At 49.1% G+C, this 18,264-nt stretch overlaps 1 protein-coding gene across 2 annotated transcripts in view; it reads right to left on the bottom strand.

Moving 5' to 3' along the window:
• The window catches only part of BTAF1 (B-TFIID TATA-box binding protein associated factor 1), a 1,094,445-nt gene that overhangs the window by 502,524 nt on the left and 573,657 nt on the right, over positions 1–18,264 (bottom strand). For both annotated transcript variants that reach the window (XM_086922506.1, XM_086922505.1), the window contains exon 19: positions 9,234–9,434. In XM_086922506.1, coding sequence (XP_086778632.1) covers positions 9,234–9,434 — 201 coding nt within the window. The remainder of the gene's footprint in view (positions 1–9,233; positions 9,435–18,264) is intronic.

Genomic DNA, 18,264 nt, shown 5'->3' on the forward strand with positions numbered 1-18,264 from the left:
TCGCTCCCGTATATTTTCAGGGAAGAGGCTATCTTGCAACCTAGTGTGACGCCTTAAGGCAACAGAACTCGCCAGGGCTCGACCCAAAGAATCCGCAGTATCTAAGGCTGAACAGATGGTGAATTCGGCAAGGTCGCGGCCATCCCGGAGGAGGTGAAGGAGATCAACGCGAGCACCTTCAGAGGTGCCAGGAAGCAAAGACTCTGCAGAGTCCCACAGGGTAGAGGTAGCCCGAGCCAAAACACACACTGTATTCAGGGACCGTAGGGCTGCATTAGTAGATGCAAAGATGTTCCTACCCCATGACTCAAGCCATCTGGACTCCCGAGAAGGAGGAAGCGTTTGAGGGGGCAGAGAAGGAAAGGCAGCCTGCAACACAAACCCCTGCTCATCAGGGTGCACAAGAAGACAAACCGGATCATGTGGAACTGGGCGGCGGTGGTGCAAAACTGAATGAGCCACCGGGTCACCTTAAGCAGGCCAGACCAAGGTACTCAAAAGGGCATCATAAATGGAAGCCACGCCCTGATGTTCCAGCCACTGCCAGAGGTGCAGAGCCTCCTGGCATAGGGTCCACGACAACCCCACCCCGCCCTGTTTGTTGCAGTACCCCATGGCGGTGGTGTTGTCCGTGAACACCTGCACTACATTCCCCCGGACAGAGGGGAGGAATGCCTTCAGTGCAAGCCGGATCGCCCGCAGCTCCAGAAGGTTGATGTGGAGCCGGGATTCAGCTGGAGACCAGAGGCCTCTGATCTCCGCCTCTCCCATGTGGCCCCCCCAGCCCTGGAGGAACGCATCCATCACAACTACGTGCTCCGGTTGGGGTAGGGAGAGGGATCTGCCGCTGACCCAATCTCGGTCCGTGCGCCACCACTGCAACTGTCTTGCAGTGCCTTCCGAGATCAAGACATGGTCGGACAAGTTGCCCTGATGCTGGGTCCACTGAAACTTCAGGTCCCACTGCAGAGCCCGCCTCCGCTACCTGGCGTGATTGCCCCAGAAGGATGCAGGAGGCCATCAGCCCCAGAAGACGCAGCGTCAACCTGACCGAAACTCGGGATAATGGTTGAAAGATTGTTATCAGAGCCTGAAAATCCCGAACCCGCTGTTCTGGAACATAAACCCGAAACTGCGCTGAGTCTAGAACCGCTCCGATGAAGAGGAGCTTCTGAGAGGGACACAGGTGTGACTGCGGCACATTGATGGAGAACCCCAGCAGGGGCAGGAGGTCGGCCATAGTCTGGAGGTGGCTGACGACTGTCTGGGGCGAGCCCGCCTTCAACAACCAGTCGTCGAGGTAGAGGAAGACTGAAACCCCTAACCTGCGCAGATGAGCTGCGACCACCGAAGGGGAGCACGTTAAACTGAAAGTGCTCGTTGCCTACCGCGAACCGCAGGTAACGCCGGGGATGTGAAAATAAGCGTCCTGCAAGTCCAACACTACCATCCAGTCTCCCGGGTCCAGGGCAGCTAAGACCTGAGCCAAAGTCAGCATCTTGAACTTCTTCTTCCGGAGGAAGCCGTTGATGTTCCACAGGTCCAAGATAGGGCCCCTTTGCTCTTCTTGGGAACCAGAAAGTAGTGGGAGTAACAACCACACCCTACTTCTGGCCCAGGAACACGCTCGATGGCCCCCGTGGCCAAGAGGGGCGTAACTTCCTCTCGCAGAAGATTCAAGTGATCCACCGACACGCGGTGGTACTGCCGTGGCATGGCTGGAGGGGTCGCCTTGAAGGGGAGGGAGTAGCCCCTTCGAACAATTTGCAGCACCCACCTGTCCGAAGTGATGCTGCGCCAGTGAAGGAGGTGATGGCGAACCCTGCCCCCCACTGGCGTCATGTGGGCCTGAAAGCTCGGACTAGGAAGGCTTTGAGGCGGATGCTGCGGGGGTGGATGTGGACTGGCCTCGCCGTTGTCCCCGGGCACCACCACGGCGGTTACCACGTCCGCCACCGCGCTGGATGTTAGTCTGTGGCCCGTGGCTGGCAGGACGTGTGGGGGCGCCCCTTCCTTGGCCACGAAAGGAGCGAAAGGCAGCAGGTTGCTGGCGCGGAGCCGACAGGCCCAAGGACTTGGGCGTAGCCCTGGAGTCCTTAAAGCGCTCAAGCGCACAGTCTGCCTTGTCGCCAAAGAGGTGACGGCCATCAAACGGCATGTCCATAAGGGTGTTTTGGACATCAGCCGAAAAGTTGGCGGACCTCAGCCAGGCGTGGGGATGAATCGCCACAGTCGTTGTCATCGCTCTACCTAGCGAGTCCGTTGTATCCAGTCCACACCGGATAGAATACCGTGCCGCATCTCGACCCCCCCGCAAGGACTTGGGCGAGTTTAGTCCGGGCCTCCTCCGGACATTTTGGCAGCAGGGCCGCGACCGTGTCCCACAGAGAGTGGGTAGAACGGCCCAAGAGGCACGCGGTGTTAACGGACCGCAACCCCAAAGTCAGTGAGGAGAATGTCTTCTTACCATACTGTTCGTACCTCTTGGATTCCCAATCAGGGGCAGCCGTCGGGAATGCGGTCTGGGAGTTAGAGACCTGTATGACCAGGCTCTCGGGGGTGGGGTGGGTGGACAGGAAGCAAGGGTCGCCCGGAGCCGGGCGGTGGCGTCTGGCCAAGTTCCTATCTACAGGGGGACCTGTAGCGGGCCTGGACCAGGTGCCCAAAAGAACGTCAGATAAGGCCTCATTAAAAGGCAGCAGAGGCTACGAGGAGCTTGCCTGCGGTTTAAGGACCTCAGTGAGGAGGTTAGTCCTCACGGCCGCGACGGGGAGTTCAAGGGATGAGGCCTTGGCCGCCCGCGTCAGCACCACACTATAGGCAGACCCCTTCTCCGTAGCTACGGTAGGAGGGGAGAAAAACCAGTGTCTGGCGGAAGTTTCCAGACCACTGGCATCCCCAAGCTCACCTGCCCAGTCCTGATAAGGCTGGCACTCACGTGCAAGAGGGTCCTCAGACCCCTTCCAATCCTCCTCGCCACCAATCTCCTGATACTCAGGGTCAAAGGATGGGGCAGGGTCAAGTAAAAATCTCCTAGCGGCGTTGAATATGGTGCAGCTCCGGCGAGGTCGTAAGGTCGACCGGCGACGACCCGGAACCGGATCCAGTGGGACCCTGCGGCGTCAGGAGCGAGGTCGCCGACGGGGCCGAAGCACCCGGCTCGCTTGGGGACCCAGTCGGGGCTGCTTGGCCCGAAGGCGCCGCGGAACCCGACTGAGTGAGCGACCTCATGGCCATGAGGAAGGCCTTGATCTCCTCCGGCGTCGCGTTCTGCCCAGGGACCGGCGGGTATGGAGCAGACTGCGACGCCTGCGGCGGAGCCGTGTGGGCGGTGTCGCCCGAAACCCGGCCGCGTCGTGCGAGCGTCGGGGGGAGTCAGAAGAGCGATGTCGCCTCTTCGACTTCTTGTGCCTCTTACCTGAGCACTTGGAGACCGTGGAATGGTGTCGACTCCCGGAGCTATGATGACTCTGGCCCCGCGACCGGTCCCTCGACCGGACCGGGACCTCGAACGGCGCGGGCCGACTGCCCGAACTCGAGGTGCTTGCGGGACCGCTCCCGCCTAGCCTTCAACGTCAAGGCCCGGCAGTCGGGGCACGACTTGTCATTGTGGTCGGGCCCCAGGCAAAGCAGACACCGGTGATGGGGGTTGGTAACCGACATCAGTCGGTTGCAGTCGATGCGGGGTTTGAACCCGGGCATCCCTACCAGCACCGTCGGAGTTGTTCGACTCGAAAAACAGATCAAAAGATCCAAAAAGTTTAGTAAAAAATGTAAAGGGTACCACTTTCTCCGGACCTGCGCTTGCTGGTGCGGAAAAAGATTAACTGACGTCAGCGCGCAAGGGCTGTGTCTAAGTACTCAGATGACATCATCCCGGCGCCAACGACGGACGCGGGCCTCAGACGACGCCTACCGACGCGCAGGGGTACTGCTACGCAAAATTTTCCGGATCCAGTCTGACGCCTGGGGATATTCTAAGGTAAGGAATCTAATACTAATCTGTTTCTTTAAGATATTGTTTTATATAGAACCCACAATTTGGTATTTTGATAAAAATAAGGCAGCTTTTATCCTAGCGGGATAAGTGCATTAGTGCTACGATGACTGGCATTTGCATCTTAGCTTCTTTATGGAACACACCTTAGAACGAATTCTAACAATGTTCCTCTTTAATGGTGCATCCAGGCAAAGATTGGTGGCTCACTTTTCAAAACATTTTGGCAAAGGGGTTCAGCCTGCTAGTACACCAATGGGCTCCGTACTGTGACTTAAATGCATCTATTGCCTTAGCATGACAATTGAAGTGGCAGATGTTACCCTAGCTATCGAGAGCAGTCCCCCGGACAAAGTAGGAGGACCAGATAGGAGCCTGCCAAATGTCTAGAAATCACTACTGCTATATTGGGCATCATGTATTACGAATCTTATCAGAAGTGCAATTGTGGGACCCTTAGTTAAGGCCTTGCAGGAGGCCCTTATTGTCCCCATCTTAAAAAAGGGGGACACTAGACAGCCCCACTGTTATCGCCCTAATTCCCTGCTAGAAAGTGTATTAAATATTTTGGGAAGGGTAATTTTAGCCAAACTTGAATGCTGGGCAGCAGAGTTCGAGGCTTTTGGATATTCCATTACAGTTTCGTCCCAGGTAAGGAACCTTAGAGCAATCCCTAAACGTATCCCTTAATGTCCAAAAATACACAAAGGTAAAGAAAAAAGGCTATGCCCATCTGGATTTCATATACCTAGCATGTGCCTTTGACACAGTAGATTGATCTAAACTGTGGTCAAGCATGGCCCAATTGGGGATTGACAGTGCAATAATCAATCTGCTCTGTAGGTTACATGCAAACACAACAGCTAAGGTTTGGTATAGCAGGGGTGGGTTTTTAACTGACGAGTTCCCCTCTCAAGCTGGGGTGAAGGCAAGTTTGTGTCTTGGCCCCTGTCCTTTCTTAAATTTACATAAAGGGCCAGAGGAATACTTCTGCAGTGTGGGGAAATATATGCTGATGCTCGGCTCCCGCCAAGTCCCTCTTTTACTTTACGCAGGCGATGTGGTTCTTAGAGCCAGAACATTCAATGGCCTACAATCTCTACTTGATACTTTTAAAAGTGTTATGGATAATCTGCGATTTAAGACAAACTACACAAAATGTTTCATAATGAAATACGGCCCAAAATTAGCCAAAACTAGAAATGTTTTACTTGGGTACAGAAATGATAAAAACTCCACATTTTACATATTTAGGAGTTCCTGTTGATGTGGTTTTTAACTGGAAGCTGTTGCTGAATATTAGTACTCTACAATTTCAAAAGTCAATCAATGCTGTTTTTAGACTTTACAAAAGACTAGGGCACAAGCAAACGAAAGAACTGCTGTATTGTTAAACTTAAGTGTTTTATCAATTGCCTTTTTTGCTGCTGGTGTATGGAGTTACGCCAACAGCAATTCTCTAAAAACAGAAAATAAATTGTAAAGGTGACTGCTGGTTGTGCCACAATCTACTCATGCCTCGTTTTGTCATGAAGTAGTAGGTATGGGCAACTTGGAAGATCACATAAAATTACAGCCCCTGTTACTCTGGCTCAAAATTTGGAGACACGCAGTGGCCCATTTCTTTAGATTGGTTTTAAACAATTTCCTAACCTTGTCTAATTTCTTGGATATCTCTTGGCTAAAGTTTATTAAACTTAGTTTTACTAAGTGTGTGTCCCAGAGTATGTCTCTAGCCTTGGATGTCTTGATGGTGTTTCATCTGGTAGAGTTAAAAGAAATCTTTTATAAACATGTTAATCCGGCATGTGTGGGAACAGAACCACCAAGTTGGGAGACTTTCCTTGACTTTTCCCTGCTTGGCCAGCACTCTACTTACAGAGAACTCTAAAAGAAAGGCATAAATGTTTGCTGACCAGGTTTCGCCTTCAAACTAAGTTTTTTGGCAGAATTTTGAGTGCAGGGTACCTGGTTTTCATCACTAAACTCCTGGTCTTTGTGATGGTTTTGCATGCAAATGCACTAAGCATAAAGCAGATCCTAAAGTTCAAGATAACTATAGGCCGATCTCCATTCTTTCTACATTCTCAAAAGTGTTGGACAAATGTGTCAAATACCAAATCTCGGGTTACCTAGAAAGCAACAATCTTCTGCACCCTAGGCATTCAGGTTTCAGAACCAATTGTAGCACAGAAACAGCCCTGCTAGAGGTGTTTGACTACATTAAAGTCGCACTAGATCCAGGGAGTAAGGCCGTCTTGATTATGCTGGACTTATCGTAGGCCTTTGACACAGTTCCCCATGAGACTGTTGGCTCGGATACAATCCATTGTGATCAATGGCCTGGCTTTGAAATGGCAGACTTCCTTTTTGAATAACAGAAGCCAAGAAGGGTGGAGGCCCCCGTTTTCATCCTCTATCCGTAAGTTGGCAGTTGGGGTGCCTCAAGGTTCGGCATTCAGTTCTACCTTACTCAATGCCTATATCACACCTCTGGTTGTGCTAGATGAGACACTGGGGGCGAAGGTAATTTAATAAATAGACGACATACAATTGCTTTACACGAGTAAAAAGGAAACAGAGTTCGATGGAGGGGTTATCAAAACCTGCCTTTCCAATGTGTTCAATTGGCTGTCCATTAACCAATTAAAATGTAATCCAGACAAAACGGATTATGTCCTTTTTGGCCCCACCTCACCTGATTTTTGAAGGACTTTCTGGCCTCAGGATGCTCCAAGTCTGGCCCACAACAAAGCACTGTAAAAACGTAGGAGTAAAAAACAACAGGGCCTGATCTTTCCAACCTCCAGGCACTGGTCCGGTCCGGCTTCAGGCTGCTTTGATATTTGAAAAAATTCTTCCCTCCCAGTCTAATAAAACCAAGAAAATGGTTATCCAGGCTCTGATCACGGCCAGACTGGATTATGGAACTGCACTCTAGGTCTTCCTGAATATCTCCTTATTGGATTACAAGTGGTGAAGAATGTAGCGGCCAAATGATTTTTAACCTTTCTCCTAGAACCCATATGACCCCACATTTGAGAACACTCCACTGGCTCTGCATTAAAAAGAGGGTCCCTTTTAAGATGCTAGTCCAGGCACAAAGCCCTTCATGAGAAATGAGCAGTGTACTGGAGGAGGAGGAGGATTTGTGCTTATGCCCCCTTCCTGGAATTTACAATCTACTCACAGCCATTTAATCAGAATTCCCAAAATACGTCAGACTAGAACCAGAGGCAGATACATCTCCTATCTTGGCTCGGTGGCCTCAAACAATCTCCCCCTGAAACTTCATTCTATTTCTGTGATATCGGTCTTCAAGAAAAAAACTAAAAACCAGGCTCTTTCAGCAAGCTTTTTAGGACAATCAGGGACGTTCAGTCAGCAATCTTACTTTCCAGCACCGGGAAACTCTGTGGAGTATGCACGCGCTTTACAAATGCCTTTCGCTTAAGCACTTTTTTTTTATTATACGCTCTACACCACGCAGAGAAGGCAATTCCTTTGTCCTTTGCTACAAGCTTTGGAGACCAGCTCTCACAAATAGGCTTTGGATTATCTATGCGATTTGGGAAGTCCTGTGCTGTTTTGACCTATATTGGCACTGCTCTAAAGATTTGCAGCAAGTACTAATTGTTTTCAGCTTTTTAATTGCTGTACTTGTTTAATGGTTTTTAACAATGCTTCTTTTCAATTTGCGCTATAATTAAGACTGTATTGTATTTACTTTTTGCTGTAAACTTTTATGGCTTGACAGAGCCAAATAAAGTATTTACTGAATGCATCCCAGCCACCTCCATTCTAACATATAGGAATACCATTGCTTCATAAATGGACAAGGGAACTACCACACTAATGCAAGTCAGTTTGTTCGATCATTCAAGGAACCGATAATGACATAAGGTACCCACTTGAATCAGCAATAGTAGGCACTGCACTATAAAATGACGAGATCACTTGACATTTGTTCCACTTTGCCTATCATTGGCACTCAACAATGGATCAACCTGAACTGTCCCCCTGGAAAAATAATGGCTAGAACATTGAAAAAAGATTAAGGTCGCCAGGATAAAAGGTAATACAGAACCCACATGATGGGCTACCACAGGGAAGTGAGAAGGCAAAAAGAATTGCTGCATGTTTCTGCAAGAGAACAAATCAAGTTAGCAATCTTCAAAATGTAACATAGGATCATACCAGGAGAACTCAAGAATTCCAAGTGGGTCAGCAGTAGACCAGAAATATTTGGTAACATATCACAAAGATCCCAGAGCTAACAGCCAAGGAATTGGCACAACCACCTCTGCACTAGGTTAAATTGCAGATATAACCACAATGGACTTTTAAAAACCTCACTGGTGCCAGCCGATAACTAGGGTTGCAGGAATCATTTCATGGGCAAGTTCTTGCACTTAACGTTTAAAGCATCAAGACATCTCAAACACAAATCTATACAGAAGCGTCATCAAAATCTATCTTGGCTAATTACAAAACTATAAACGTCAGGAGGCACCAATGGAGTAAGAAGTGAAGCTCCAATGGTGAAGTGTTCCCCCTAATATATCCTGCAAGTATTGTCCAGTAGCAGTAGCTAGCAATTTTCATATCCAAAAGCTGGACCCAAGTCATGGACCGTAGGTAACTTACTTTCAAGTGGTCATCTGATTGGCCAGGTTCTGAACGTTTACACAACATTTACAAGACCAAAACAAATTAAAAAGTGGTAATACTGAGCTACTGATCACGTCTCACCACTCCAAACAAGCATACTGCTTCTCTGAATCTTTTCAGCACAGAAGGGTGATAAATGATTTTGGGAAAAGCTGAAATGATCCACAAAGCCTTCCTACAACCCTTCAGAGTAGAGCAGCAGCTGGCTTAAGGCAGTTGCAACAAGAGGACTGTTGCTCACATCAAAGGTAATCTCTAAAGGACCAAAATCCAAATAAAAGGCTACTTGGAAGGGCATGGCATGTATATATACACATCTTAAAAGATTTACCTTTTCCCTGAGGTTGGTAGTTGATTTAAAGCAACTTCTATTAAAAAATAAAAAAAGAGCGGCAATAAAAAAACCTGAAAATCGTGAAGTTTAAGAAATAAACCGTAGATGGTCAAAACAAGGAGCAAAGAGATAAACCAACTGTGTTATAATGTAGGCACTATAAACATGATTTAATATCATTTGAAAGCAGTAAAACCCCCAACCATGAAAACTTTTTAATTTTCAACTCACCAATTCATTAGCTTGATCTATGGTAAAGACACTGCAGTTTCTGTTCCCAATATTTAGGTGTGCATCAGCCAGCAGCGAAATGAATTGTTTGCATTCGTTCTGCATTCGTGTGAAAGGAAGTGCAATTTCATCATAATAGAGATTCTCAGAGAGGACAGCAAGTAATCGAGGCTGGATGGATATCGCAAAGGGTTTACTTTCCTATAAAAGATCAAATGCGAACCCAATTACAAAACTGAAAACAGGGTTATGAGAAGATATGAAAACAAAAATGAATATTTTGTTAATTAAAACCAGAGCTGAAATGCTAGTAGTATACCAAGGATTTTAATGTGTATCGCCAGCAAACAGTATGTGGTCCAGCATGGGCAATGCAACAGTAAGGAGTACCAAGAGAATGTCAGTGCTAACAATTGAAAACATTAAAAGGTTCTCACACTTGCAGTAAATGCCACCACAATTTCTTGCCCTATTCTTAGATCTAATTATGTAGGGAAATTGTGCCAATTGGACAAACCCAATTGTATAAGCAGGGTGCAGTATCATGAATCCCCAAACTTGCCCTGTTTACCTAGCCTTCTGCATCTAACCAGCTGCTGGAAATTATCTTATCTAAAATTGTGTTTTTGTGGTATGGTGAAGGCTTTTGCCACAGAACAAATGTATATACAATTTCTAGTTGCAATGCTAGTTTCAGGCAGGTGGCACAGCTCAGGTGGCATCCTTGCAGATCTATTAAATTGGTATGAACCTCTGGAAAAAACAAACAAGTGAGACATTGGCCGAAAAGAAATCGCAAGACACAAACACCTATTGGAGAAAATTGTTTAAAGTTTGTCTTTTGATACATTCCCCAAAAACGTGTTTAATTCAGCATGGAATATGCAAAGCTGTGGGCTTCATGCAGAAGGGTGTTGGGGGAAGAGATGACTAGGTTGGTGATGGAGGGAGGATTAGTCCAAGAAAGTGGGAAGAAAGTAGCAAGAACACAGAATAGCTCTAAGAAATTATGAAGGGGCTCAATGGAAAGGTGGAAAATCCGGCACTGGCAATGTCAATACAACGGGTTTATAACCTATGCTTTAGGATAATTGTTGGCAATGGTTAATAGGATCAGATCAAAAAGATGGACTCTTAAATAAATGGTCTCACGGTTAATATTATTATGTTGCTTTCATCTACTAGGTTGCAAATGCTACATTTGAATTCTACAAGTAGAAGACCAAACATCTATATATTACTACAGTTTTAATATTTTAGCTAATTTTAAAATTTTTATACTTGACATTTTAACATCCAAATATAGAAATTGTATAGAGTCCCCTGGAAGTCTAAACAAGTCTTAAAGATACTAGCAATTATCTTCCTCTGACGGCTACACGAAAGCATGAGTCAACTGCAGGGCTGCCTTCTTCGAATTTCAAATAACTCCTCTACTCTTTGAGAAATGTATCTTTGGTTCTGAAGCAGGGCGCCAGAGGTCAAATGATTTTGTGTGTATCGAAGGAAAAACAAAATACCCACCAAGGTAACATCAACGTTGTTAAATGACTAACCGCAACAGCGACAACTGTGAAGAGGTAGGCCCCACTTGAGCGGGGAGGAAACTACATTATAACCGCCTCGGCTAGCACGCTCTTACCCACCAAGTAAAACAGGTTTTAGAAAAGGGATCCTAAGCGGGTGCAAGCGGGCATATCCATCCTGGACAGAAACAGCCTACATGAGGGTGGCCCACCATCTTGTGCAGCACACAAGATTAAAATATTTTCATCACTGTAAAGTAAACAGACCGCTTCAAAAGAAAGGCAACAGAAAATGTGGACCTTTAACTGGAGGAGAGACTTCAGGAGGCAAGTCAAATGGCCTCAACTGCCGCCGCTCAATCTCCACGCATGTAGGTGGAGGCTGGACAGGTTCGGGTGGAGGACCGTTCCCTGCTGCTGCGACAGAAGGTCCTCCTGAAGAGGCAGACGAATCGGGGGATCGACTGACATGCTGAGTAGCTCGGGATACCAGTATCTTCGTGCCCAGTCCGGAGACACAAGGATGACTTGGGCCCGGTCGTGCCTGATCTTCTTCTGCTCTCTCGGCAGAAGAGGTATAGGCGGAAAGGCGTACAACAGACCGCATCTCCACTCGCAACGAAAAGCGTCTCTGAGCGAGTGCCGCCTTGGAAATTCCAACGCGCAGAACTGATGACATTGCGCATTCTCTTCAGTGGCAAATAGATCTAACCAAGGATCTCCCCACTGATGAAAGACGCCATTCATGATCCATCATGCACCGGCGCCGGAGTTCGTCCAACCTGGTGTTCAGGGAACCTGCCAGGTGTTGAACCACCAGGGAAACGCCCTGGTGTTCCAGCCATTGCGAGGGGGGCAGAGCCTTCTGACAAAGGGTCCACAACCCCACCCCGCCCTGCTTGTTGCAGTACAACATGGCGGTGGTGTTGTCCGTGAACACCTGCACTACACTTCCCCGGACAGAGGGAAGGGATGCCTTCAGTGCAAGCCGGATCGCCCGCAGCTCCAAAAGGTTGATGTGGAGCCGGGACTCCGCCGGAGACCAGAGGCCTCTAATCTCCCTCTCTCCCATGTGGCCCATCCATCCCAGGAGGGACGCATCCGTCACCACTACGTGCTCCGGTTGGGGTAGGGAGAGGGATCTGCTGCTGACCCAATTGCGGTTCGTGACCCACCACTGCAACTGTTTTAGCGGTGCCCTCCGAGATCCGGACGTGGTCAGACAGGTTGCCCTGATGCTGTGCCCACTGAAACTTCAGGTCCCACTGCAGAACCCGCATCCGCCACCGGGCGTGATGCACCAGAAGGATGCAGGAGGCCATCAGCCCCAGGAGCCGCAGCGTCAACCTGACCAAGACTCGGGATAAAGGCTGAAAAACCGGAATCAGAGCCTGAATATCCTGAACCCGCTGTTCGGGGGGATAAACCCGAAACTGCGCTGAGTCTAGAACCGCTCCGATGAAAAGGAGCTTCTGAGGGGCACAGGTGTGACTTTGGCAAGTTAATGGAGAACCCCAGCAGGTGCAGGAGGTCGACCGTAGTGTAAGGCCGAAGGGGAGCACGGTGAACTGAAAGTGCTCGTGACATACCGTGAACCGCAGGTAACGACGGTGGGCCGGCAGGGCGGGGATGTGGAAATATGCGTCCTGCAAGTTCAACGCCACCATCCAGGGCAGCTAGGACCTGAGCCAAAGTCAGCATCTTGAACTTCTCCTTCCGGAGGAAGCCGTTTACGCTCCGTAGGTCCAAGATAGGGCGTAGGCCTCCTTTGCCCTTCTTGGGTACCAGAATGTAGTGAGAATAGCAACCATGTCCTACTTCTGGCCCAGGAATGCGCTCGACGGCCCCCTTGGCCAAGAGGGCCGTAACTTCCTCCTGCAGAAGTTGCAAGTGATCCCCCGAAATGTGGTGGTACTGCGGTGGCATGGCTGGAGGAGTCTAAAAACAACAATTGATGGACAGAATGCAGAACAATGTTATACATTCACCCCAGTACAGATATCTGGGCTTAAATCCATCGTTTTTTTGCACTCCACACCACCCCAGTTCAGACGTGGCCATATGCAAATCAGTCTGACCCTGTGCCTCATGGGAACAGTCCAGCCCGAAATGCCAAGCAATGTCTTCCCTGGACCGGAATCAAGCATCCAAGGACCAGTTTCTGCCTATCAGTCGTCTTCAGCCAGGATAGCTTGACTCCAGTGGTGTGGAGAGCACGGGACGTCTGAGCATACCCTTCCCACTCAGGGTGACAAATGCAAAAACAACAATTGATGGACAGAATGCAGAACAATGTCATACATTCACCCCAGTACAGAGATCCGGGCCTAAATCCATCGTTTTTTTGCACTCCACACCACCCCAGTTCAGACATGGCCATATGCAAATCAGCCTCGACCCTGTGCCTCATGGGAACAGTCCAGCCCGAACTGCCAAGCCATGTCTTCCCTGGACCGGAATCAAGCATCCTAGGACCGGTTTCTGGCTATCAGCAGTCTTCAGCCAGGATAGCTTGACTCCAGTGGTTGGAGGAGTCGCCTCGAAGTGGAGGGAGTCGCCTCGAAGTGGAGGGAGTAGCCCCTTCGGACGATTTGCAGCACCCACCAGTCCGATGTGATGGAGCGCCAGTGGAGGTGCTGATGGCGAACCCTGCCCCCCACTGCCGTCAAATGGGCCTAAAAACTCGGAGGATTTGCAGGCAGATGCTGCGGGGGTGGGTGTGGACTGGCCTTGCCGGTGTCCCCCGGCACAGCCACAGCAGTTACCACGTCTGCGACCGCGTTGAGGTTGGTTCTGCGGCCTGTGGCTAGCTGGACGTGAGGGGGCGCCCATTACTTGGCCACGAAAGGCGTAAGTTTGCTGGCGTTGGCCGAGGCCCAAGGACTTGACCGTAGCCCTAGAGTCCTTGAAACGCTCTAGCGCACTGTCCGCTTTATCGCCAAAGAGGTGACTGCCATCAAAGGGCATGGCAATAAGGGAGGCTTGGACATCCCCCGAAAAATTGGTAGACCTCAGCCAGGCGTGGCCGCGAACCGCCACCGTCGTTGCAATCGCCCTGCCTAGCGAGTCTGTGGTATCCAGTCCACAGCGAATGGAATAGTGTGCTGCATCCCGTCCCTCTGCTAGGGCAAGCTTTGCTTGGACCTCCGCCGGGCACTGCGGCAACACTTCCTCAACCGTATCCCACAGAGATTGGGAGTAATGGCCTAAAAGGCAGGCGGTGTTGACAGACCGCAACCCCAAACTCAGTGAGGAGAACAGTTTCTTTCCGAACTGATCGTACCTTTTGGATTCCCGATACGGAGGGGCAGTTGGGAATGCGGTCTGGAAGGTCGAGGCCTGGATCACCAGGCTCTCAGGGGTGGGGTGAACGGACAGGAAACTGGGGTCGCCCGGAGCCGGGCGGTGGCATCGGGCCACATTCCGATCTACAGGGAGGCCTGTAGAGGGCTTGGACCAGGTGCCCAACAGAACGTCATTGAGGGATTCGTTAAACGGTAGGAGAGGCTCCGAGGAGCTTGCCTGCGGTTTGAGCACCTCAGTGAGGAGGTTAGTCCTCACGGCTGCGACTGGGAGTTCAAGAGCCAAGGCCTTGGCTGCCTTAGTCAACACCACGCTGTAAGAAGCCCCCTCCTCCGTAGCCACGGTAGTAGGGGAGACAAATCCAGTGTCGGGCGAAGTGTCCAGACCACTGGCCTCCCCCAGTTAGTCTGCCCAGTCCTGGCTCAACTGGCACTGCAGTGCCAGAGGGTCCTCAGACCCCTCCCAATCCCCCTTGTCATCCATCTCCTGAAAGTCCCGAATAAATTATGGAGCCAGGTCATCGGTGAAGAGCCCACCGATCGGCATCAAAGACAGAGCCGGTCCGACGCCGGATCCGGATCGGGGACGGCGGCGACACCCTTGGTGACGGCGTCAGCAAAGGGGTCGAAATGTTGACCAGCGTCGTCACGTATCCAGGCCTGGATCCTGAGGAACCCTGTAGCGTTGGGACCGGAGCCGCCGGCCCCCTTGGGCTCCCAGATGGACCCGCGGGGCCCGAAGGCGCCTCAGCGGGTTCCGACGGAGGGAAGCGTGACCTCATGGCCGTGAAGAAAGCGCTGATCTCCTTCGGCGTCGTGTGCAGCCCAGGGACCGGCGGGTGTGGAGCTGGACGTGGCGCCTGTGGCTCCGGCGGGGCCGCGAGGGCGGTGTCGCCCAAACCCCCGGCCGAGTCGCTTGAGCGTCGGGGTGGGGGGGGACGGGGGGGGGGGGGGGGGCTTGGTTGTCAGAAGAGCGATGTCGCTTCTTTGACTTCTTGTGCCTCGACTTACCTGAGGACTTGGAGCCCGACGAGTGGTGTCGACTCGCCAAGCTGTGATGACTGTGGCCCCGCGACCGGTCCCTCGACCTCCTCCTGGACCGGGACTTCGAGCGGCACGGGGCCAACTGCCGGAGCTCGAGGCGCTTACGGAACCGCTCACGCCTAGCCTTCGACATCAAGGACCGGCAGTCGGGGCACGACTTGTCATCGTGGTCAGCCCGAGGCAGTAAAGGCACTGACGGTGGAGGTCGGTAACAAACATCATGCGGCTACAGTTGTCGCAGGGTTTGAACCCAGGCATCCCTATCGGCACAGAGTCTCGAGATAGACTTAAGAAGATCCAAAAGAGATCGAAAAGTTTAGTCAAATGTTAAAGGTCTACCGTGCTAAAAGCATATCGATAGCCAGTTACGGGAGTGACCTAAGGGGATACTCAAGCCTAGAGGGCCTCCAGGTGATTGAAAATACATTTTTAAAGCAGCTTTTGAGCGTCCCTCAGGGGACCCCGAATATGTCTGTGCATGAAGAAACCAGCACGCCTTTTATCAGTGATACCCTGTCCCTGCGACCCCTTACTTTTTGGCTACAATGTTGGCTTAATGAACACTTGGGCCTCACACAGTCTTTTAAGAGAGTTCTTGAGCCTGGATTGTATGACCAAAATTCCATGGATGAAATATCTCAAATCCAGTTTTAGCAAGGAGGGTCGCCTGGACCTGTTTTTAAAACCAGAAGGCATCACTAGAAAAGACGTGACGCTCATTAAACACTCCTTTACCACACGTAAAATAATGGAAAGGGAGGAAAAGGATTTGTTGAAGTTCAACGTGCGTCTACATTTGATGCTTAAAACCTCGCCTGATGTGGAACCATATCTACTTTTGCCGCTATCAGTGTATGAGCGATTTTTATTAATCAGGTTCAGGTTTAATCTTTTTCACCTTTTATTAGCAGTCCCAAGGGGTTGTCATAAAGGGAAAGTGTTAGCACCCTGTGGCTGCGACAACTTGTCTCCACAGGATCTGCTGCACTTTACGTTCTTTTGTAAATATTATGAATTCCCAAGCACTTTTTATCTAAAATCTATTTTAAAAAAGTTGAATTTTGTGCAAGTTCGTCCTGCATTATTTTATCTACATCTGTTAAAACCTGATTGCATACCATATGTGTCCGGTTTCCTGAAATGTTCAATGAAGTACAGAAAATGTTTGGACTCTTAAACTGTATTAGTAACTTCTTGTATAATTACCTAATGACGTGCTCTTCAATGTGCAATAGTTGGAGCTCAAATCTAAAAAAATTGTTTTATTTGGTGCATTTTGTATTACGTATTTTATTTGTAAGTCCAAATTGTATCTTGTCTTATGAACTTTTATGGTTTCACATAAGTAAACCGAATAAAGTATCTTGAATGAATGAATGACTAGGAGTACTGCTCTTCCCGGATCTGCGCTTGCTGGCGCGGAAAAAAGAAGAACTGACGTCAGCGCGCGAGGGCGGCGTCTAAGTACTCCAACGCCGTCATCCCGGAGATCACGACGCAGACGACGGACGCGGAGCCACAGACGACGCCTACCGACGTGCAGGGGTACTGTTACGCAAAACTTTACGGATCTAGTCTGACGCCTGGGTATATTCTAAAGTAAGGAATCTAACACTAACCTGTTTCTTACAGATATGCTTACTTTTAAGTCTTCTCTCTCTATTTATTGTGCCACTTTATTCCACGCATTTCTATCTGGATCCTTGATTTCTTTTGGTCTTGAATACATCGGTGTTTATATTACTTGAGCTGGGTATATTTGGATTATAATTAGAAGACAGCTTTAAATATCCGTATTTGAGAAGTCTTTATTTAACCATCATTGACAATGAGAAATATATCCAGACGAGGACTGATGTGTATTCAAATCAAATTGTGAATTCATTGATGAAGGCATGGATCGTTAACCTTGGAACTAGTCTTAGAAATGTACTGCTTTCATCAATGACATTTGTCTCATCTTCATTTAAACCAGTCACAGGTTTTGTAAATGTGCACAAAGGATTAAATGTTTCAATTTCAGCATATATAGTTTGTACTGCTTTGGTTTTAAAAAGGTTATTAACTACTATTAAGGATTCTGGTATGTCTTGTGGATTATGTCACATACCCTGTAAGAAACTGTTCTTGGCATGTAGTAGCTTTGCATACTCCTGCCATCTAGTTTTGGGTCTGTATGTGTGCATGTTGCTTTTCTTCGAAGAAGTCTTGCGAGTCACGAAGTAAGAGGACTCCTCCTTTTGGAAATAGTGCATGGGCAGGGGCTCTATTGTTAAATTGTTTTCCCACAGGAGGGTGAGAATGGAGTAAAAATAAGTATTAGTAAAGAGATGTCCATGCATATGAAAATATATATAAGAACTGCAACAACCACAGGTGTCCGGGGAGGAGGGTGGGCGCATGTGGATCTACAGCATTACATGCCAAGAACAGATGCTTACATGGTAAGTAACCTAATCTGTACAAGGCGTGTGGCGTAGATACACATGCTTTGCATAAACTGTATAGCAGTGTCTTCCAAATGCGGTGGCTAACCAGAGGACATTGCAGTTGTTTGAAAAAGTGTACGTAGCACTGCCTGTCCTACATTAGCTTGTTGGCGTGCTAGAACATCCACACAGTAGTGCTTAGTGAAAGTGTGTGGGTAAGACCATTTAGCTGTTGTACAAATGTCAGCTATGTGAATGTTACAACATCACAAAATAAAATGGAAGGAGTGTTGAAACTTTTCAAACACTCACCCCCAGTCACAGATCTGGATTTAAACAATCATTATTTTGCTCATGTCACCCCAGTTTAGACCCAGTCATGTGCAAATCAGTCTTGACCCTGCTCCCCCTGGGACCAGTTCAGCCCGACCTGCCAAGCCAGGTCCTCCCTGGACCAAAAACAAGCATCTTGGGACGGTTTTCGGGTATCCCCCCTCAGCCAGGCTAGCCTGAATCCAGTGGTGCATCTACTTGTGGGCCGATGAGATGCTCTTTATCAAACTGGAGTTTAAGTAAGGAAAATGCTACTTACCAGTATGCATCTGTTCTTGGTATGTAGAGCTGCAGAGTTGTACACTTTGCATAGATCGCCATCTGGTGTTGGGCTCGGATGATTGCATGTTGTTTTAGTCTTGGAAGAAGTCTTGTAGTCACGAGACTGGGGACTCCT

Source organism: Lissotriton vulgaris, chromosome 5 (genome assembly GCF_964263255.1).
Source record: "Lissotriton vulgaris chromosome 5, aLisVul1.2, whole genome shotgun sequence".
Taxonomy (NCBI): Eukaryota; Metazoa; Chordata; class Amphibia; order Caudata; family Salamandridae; genus Lissotriton; species Lissotriton vulgaris.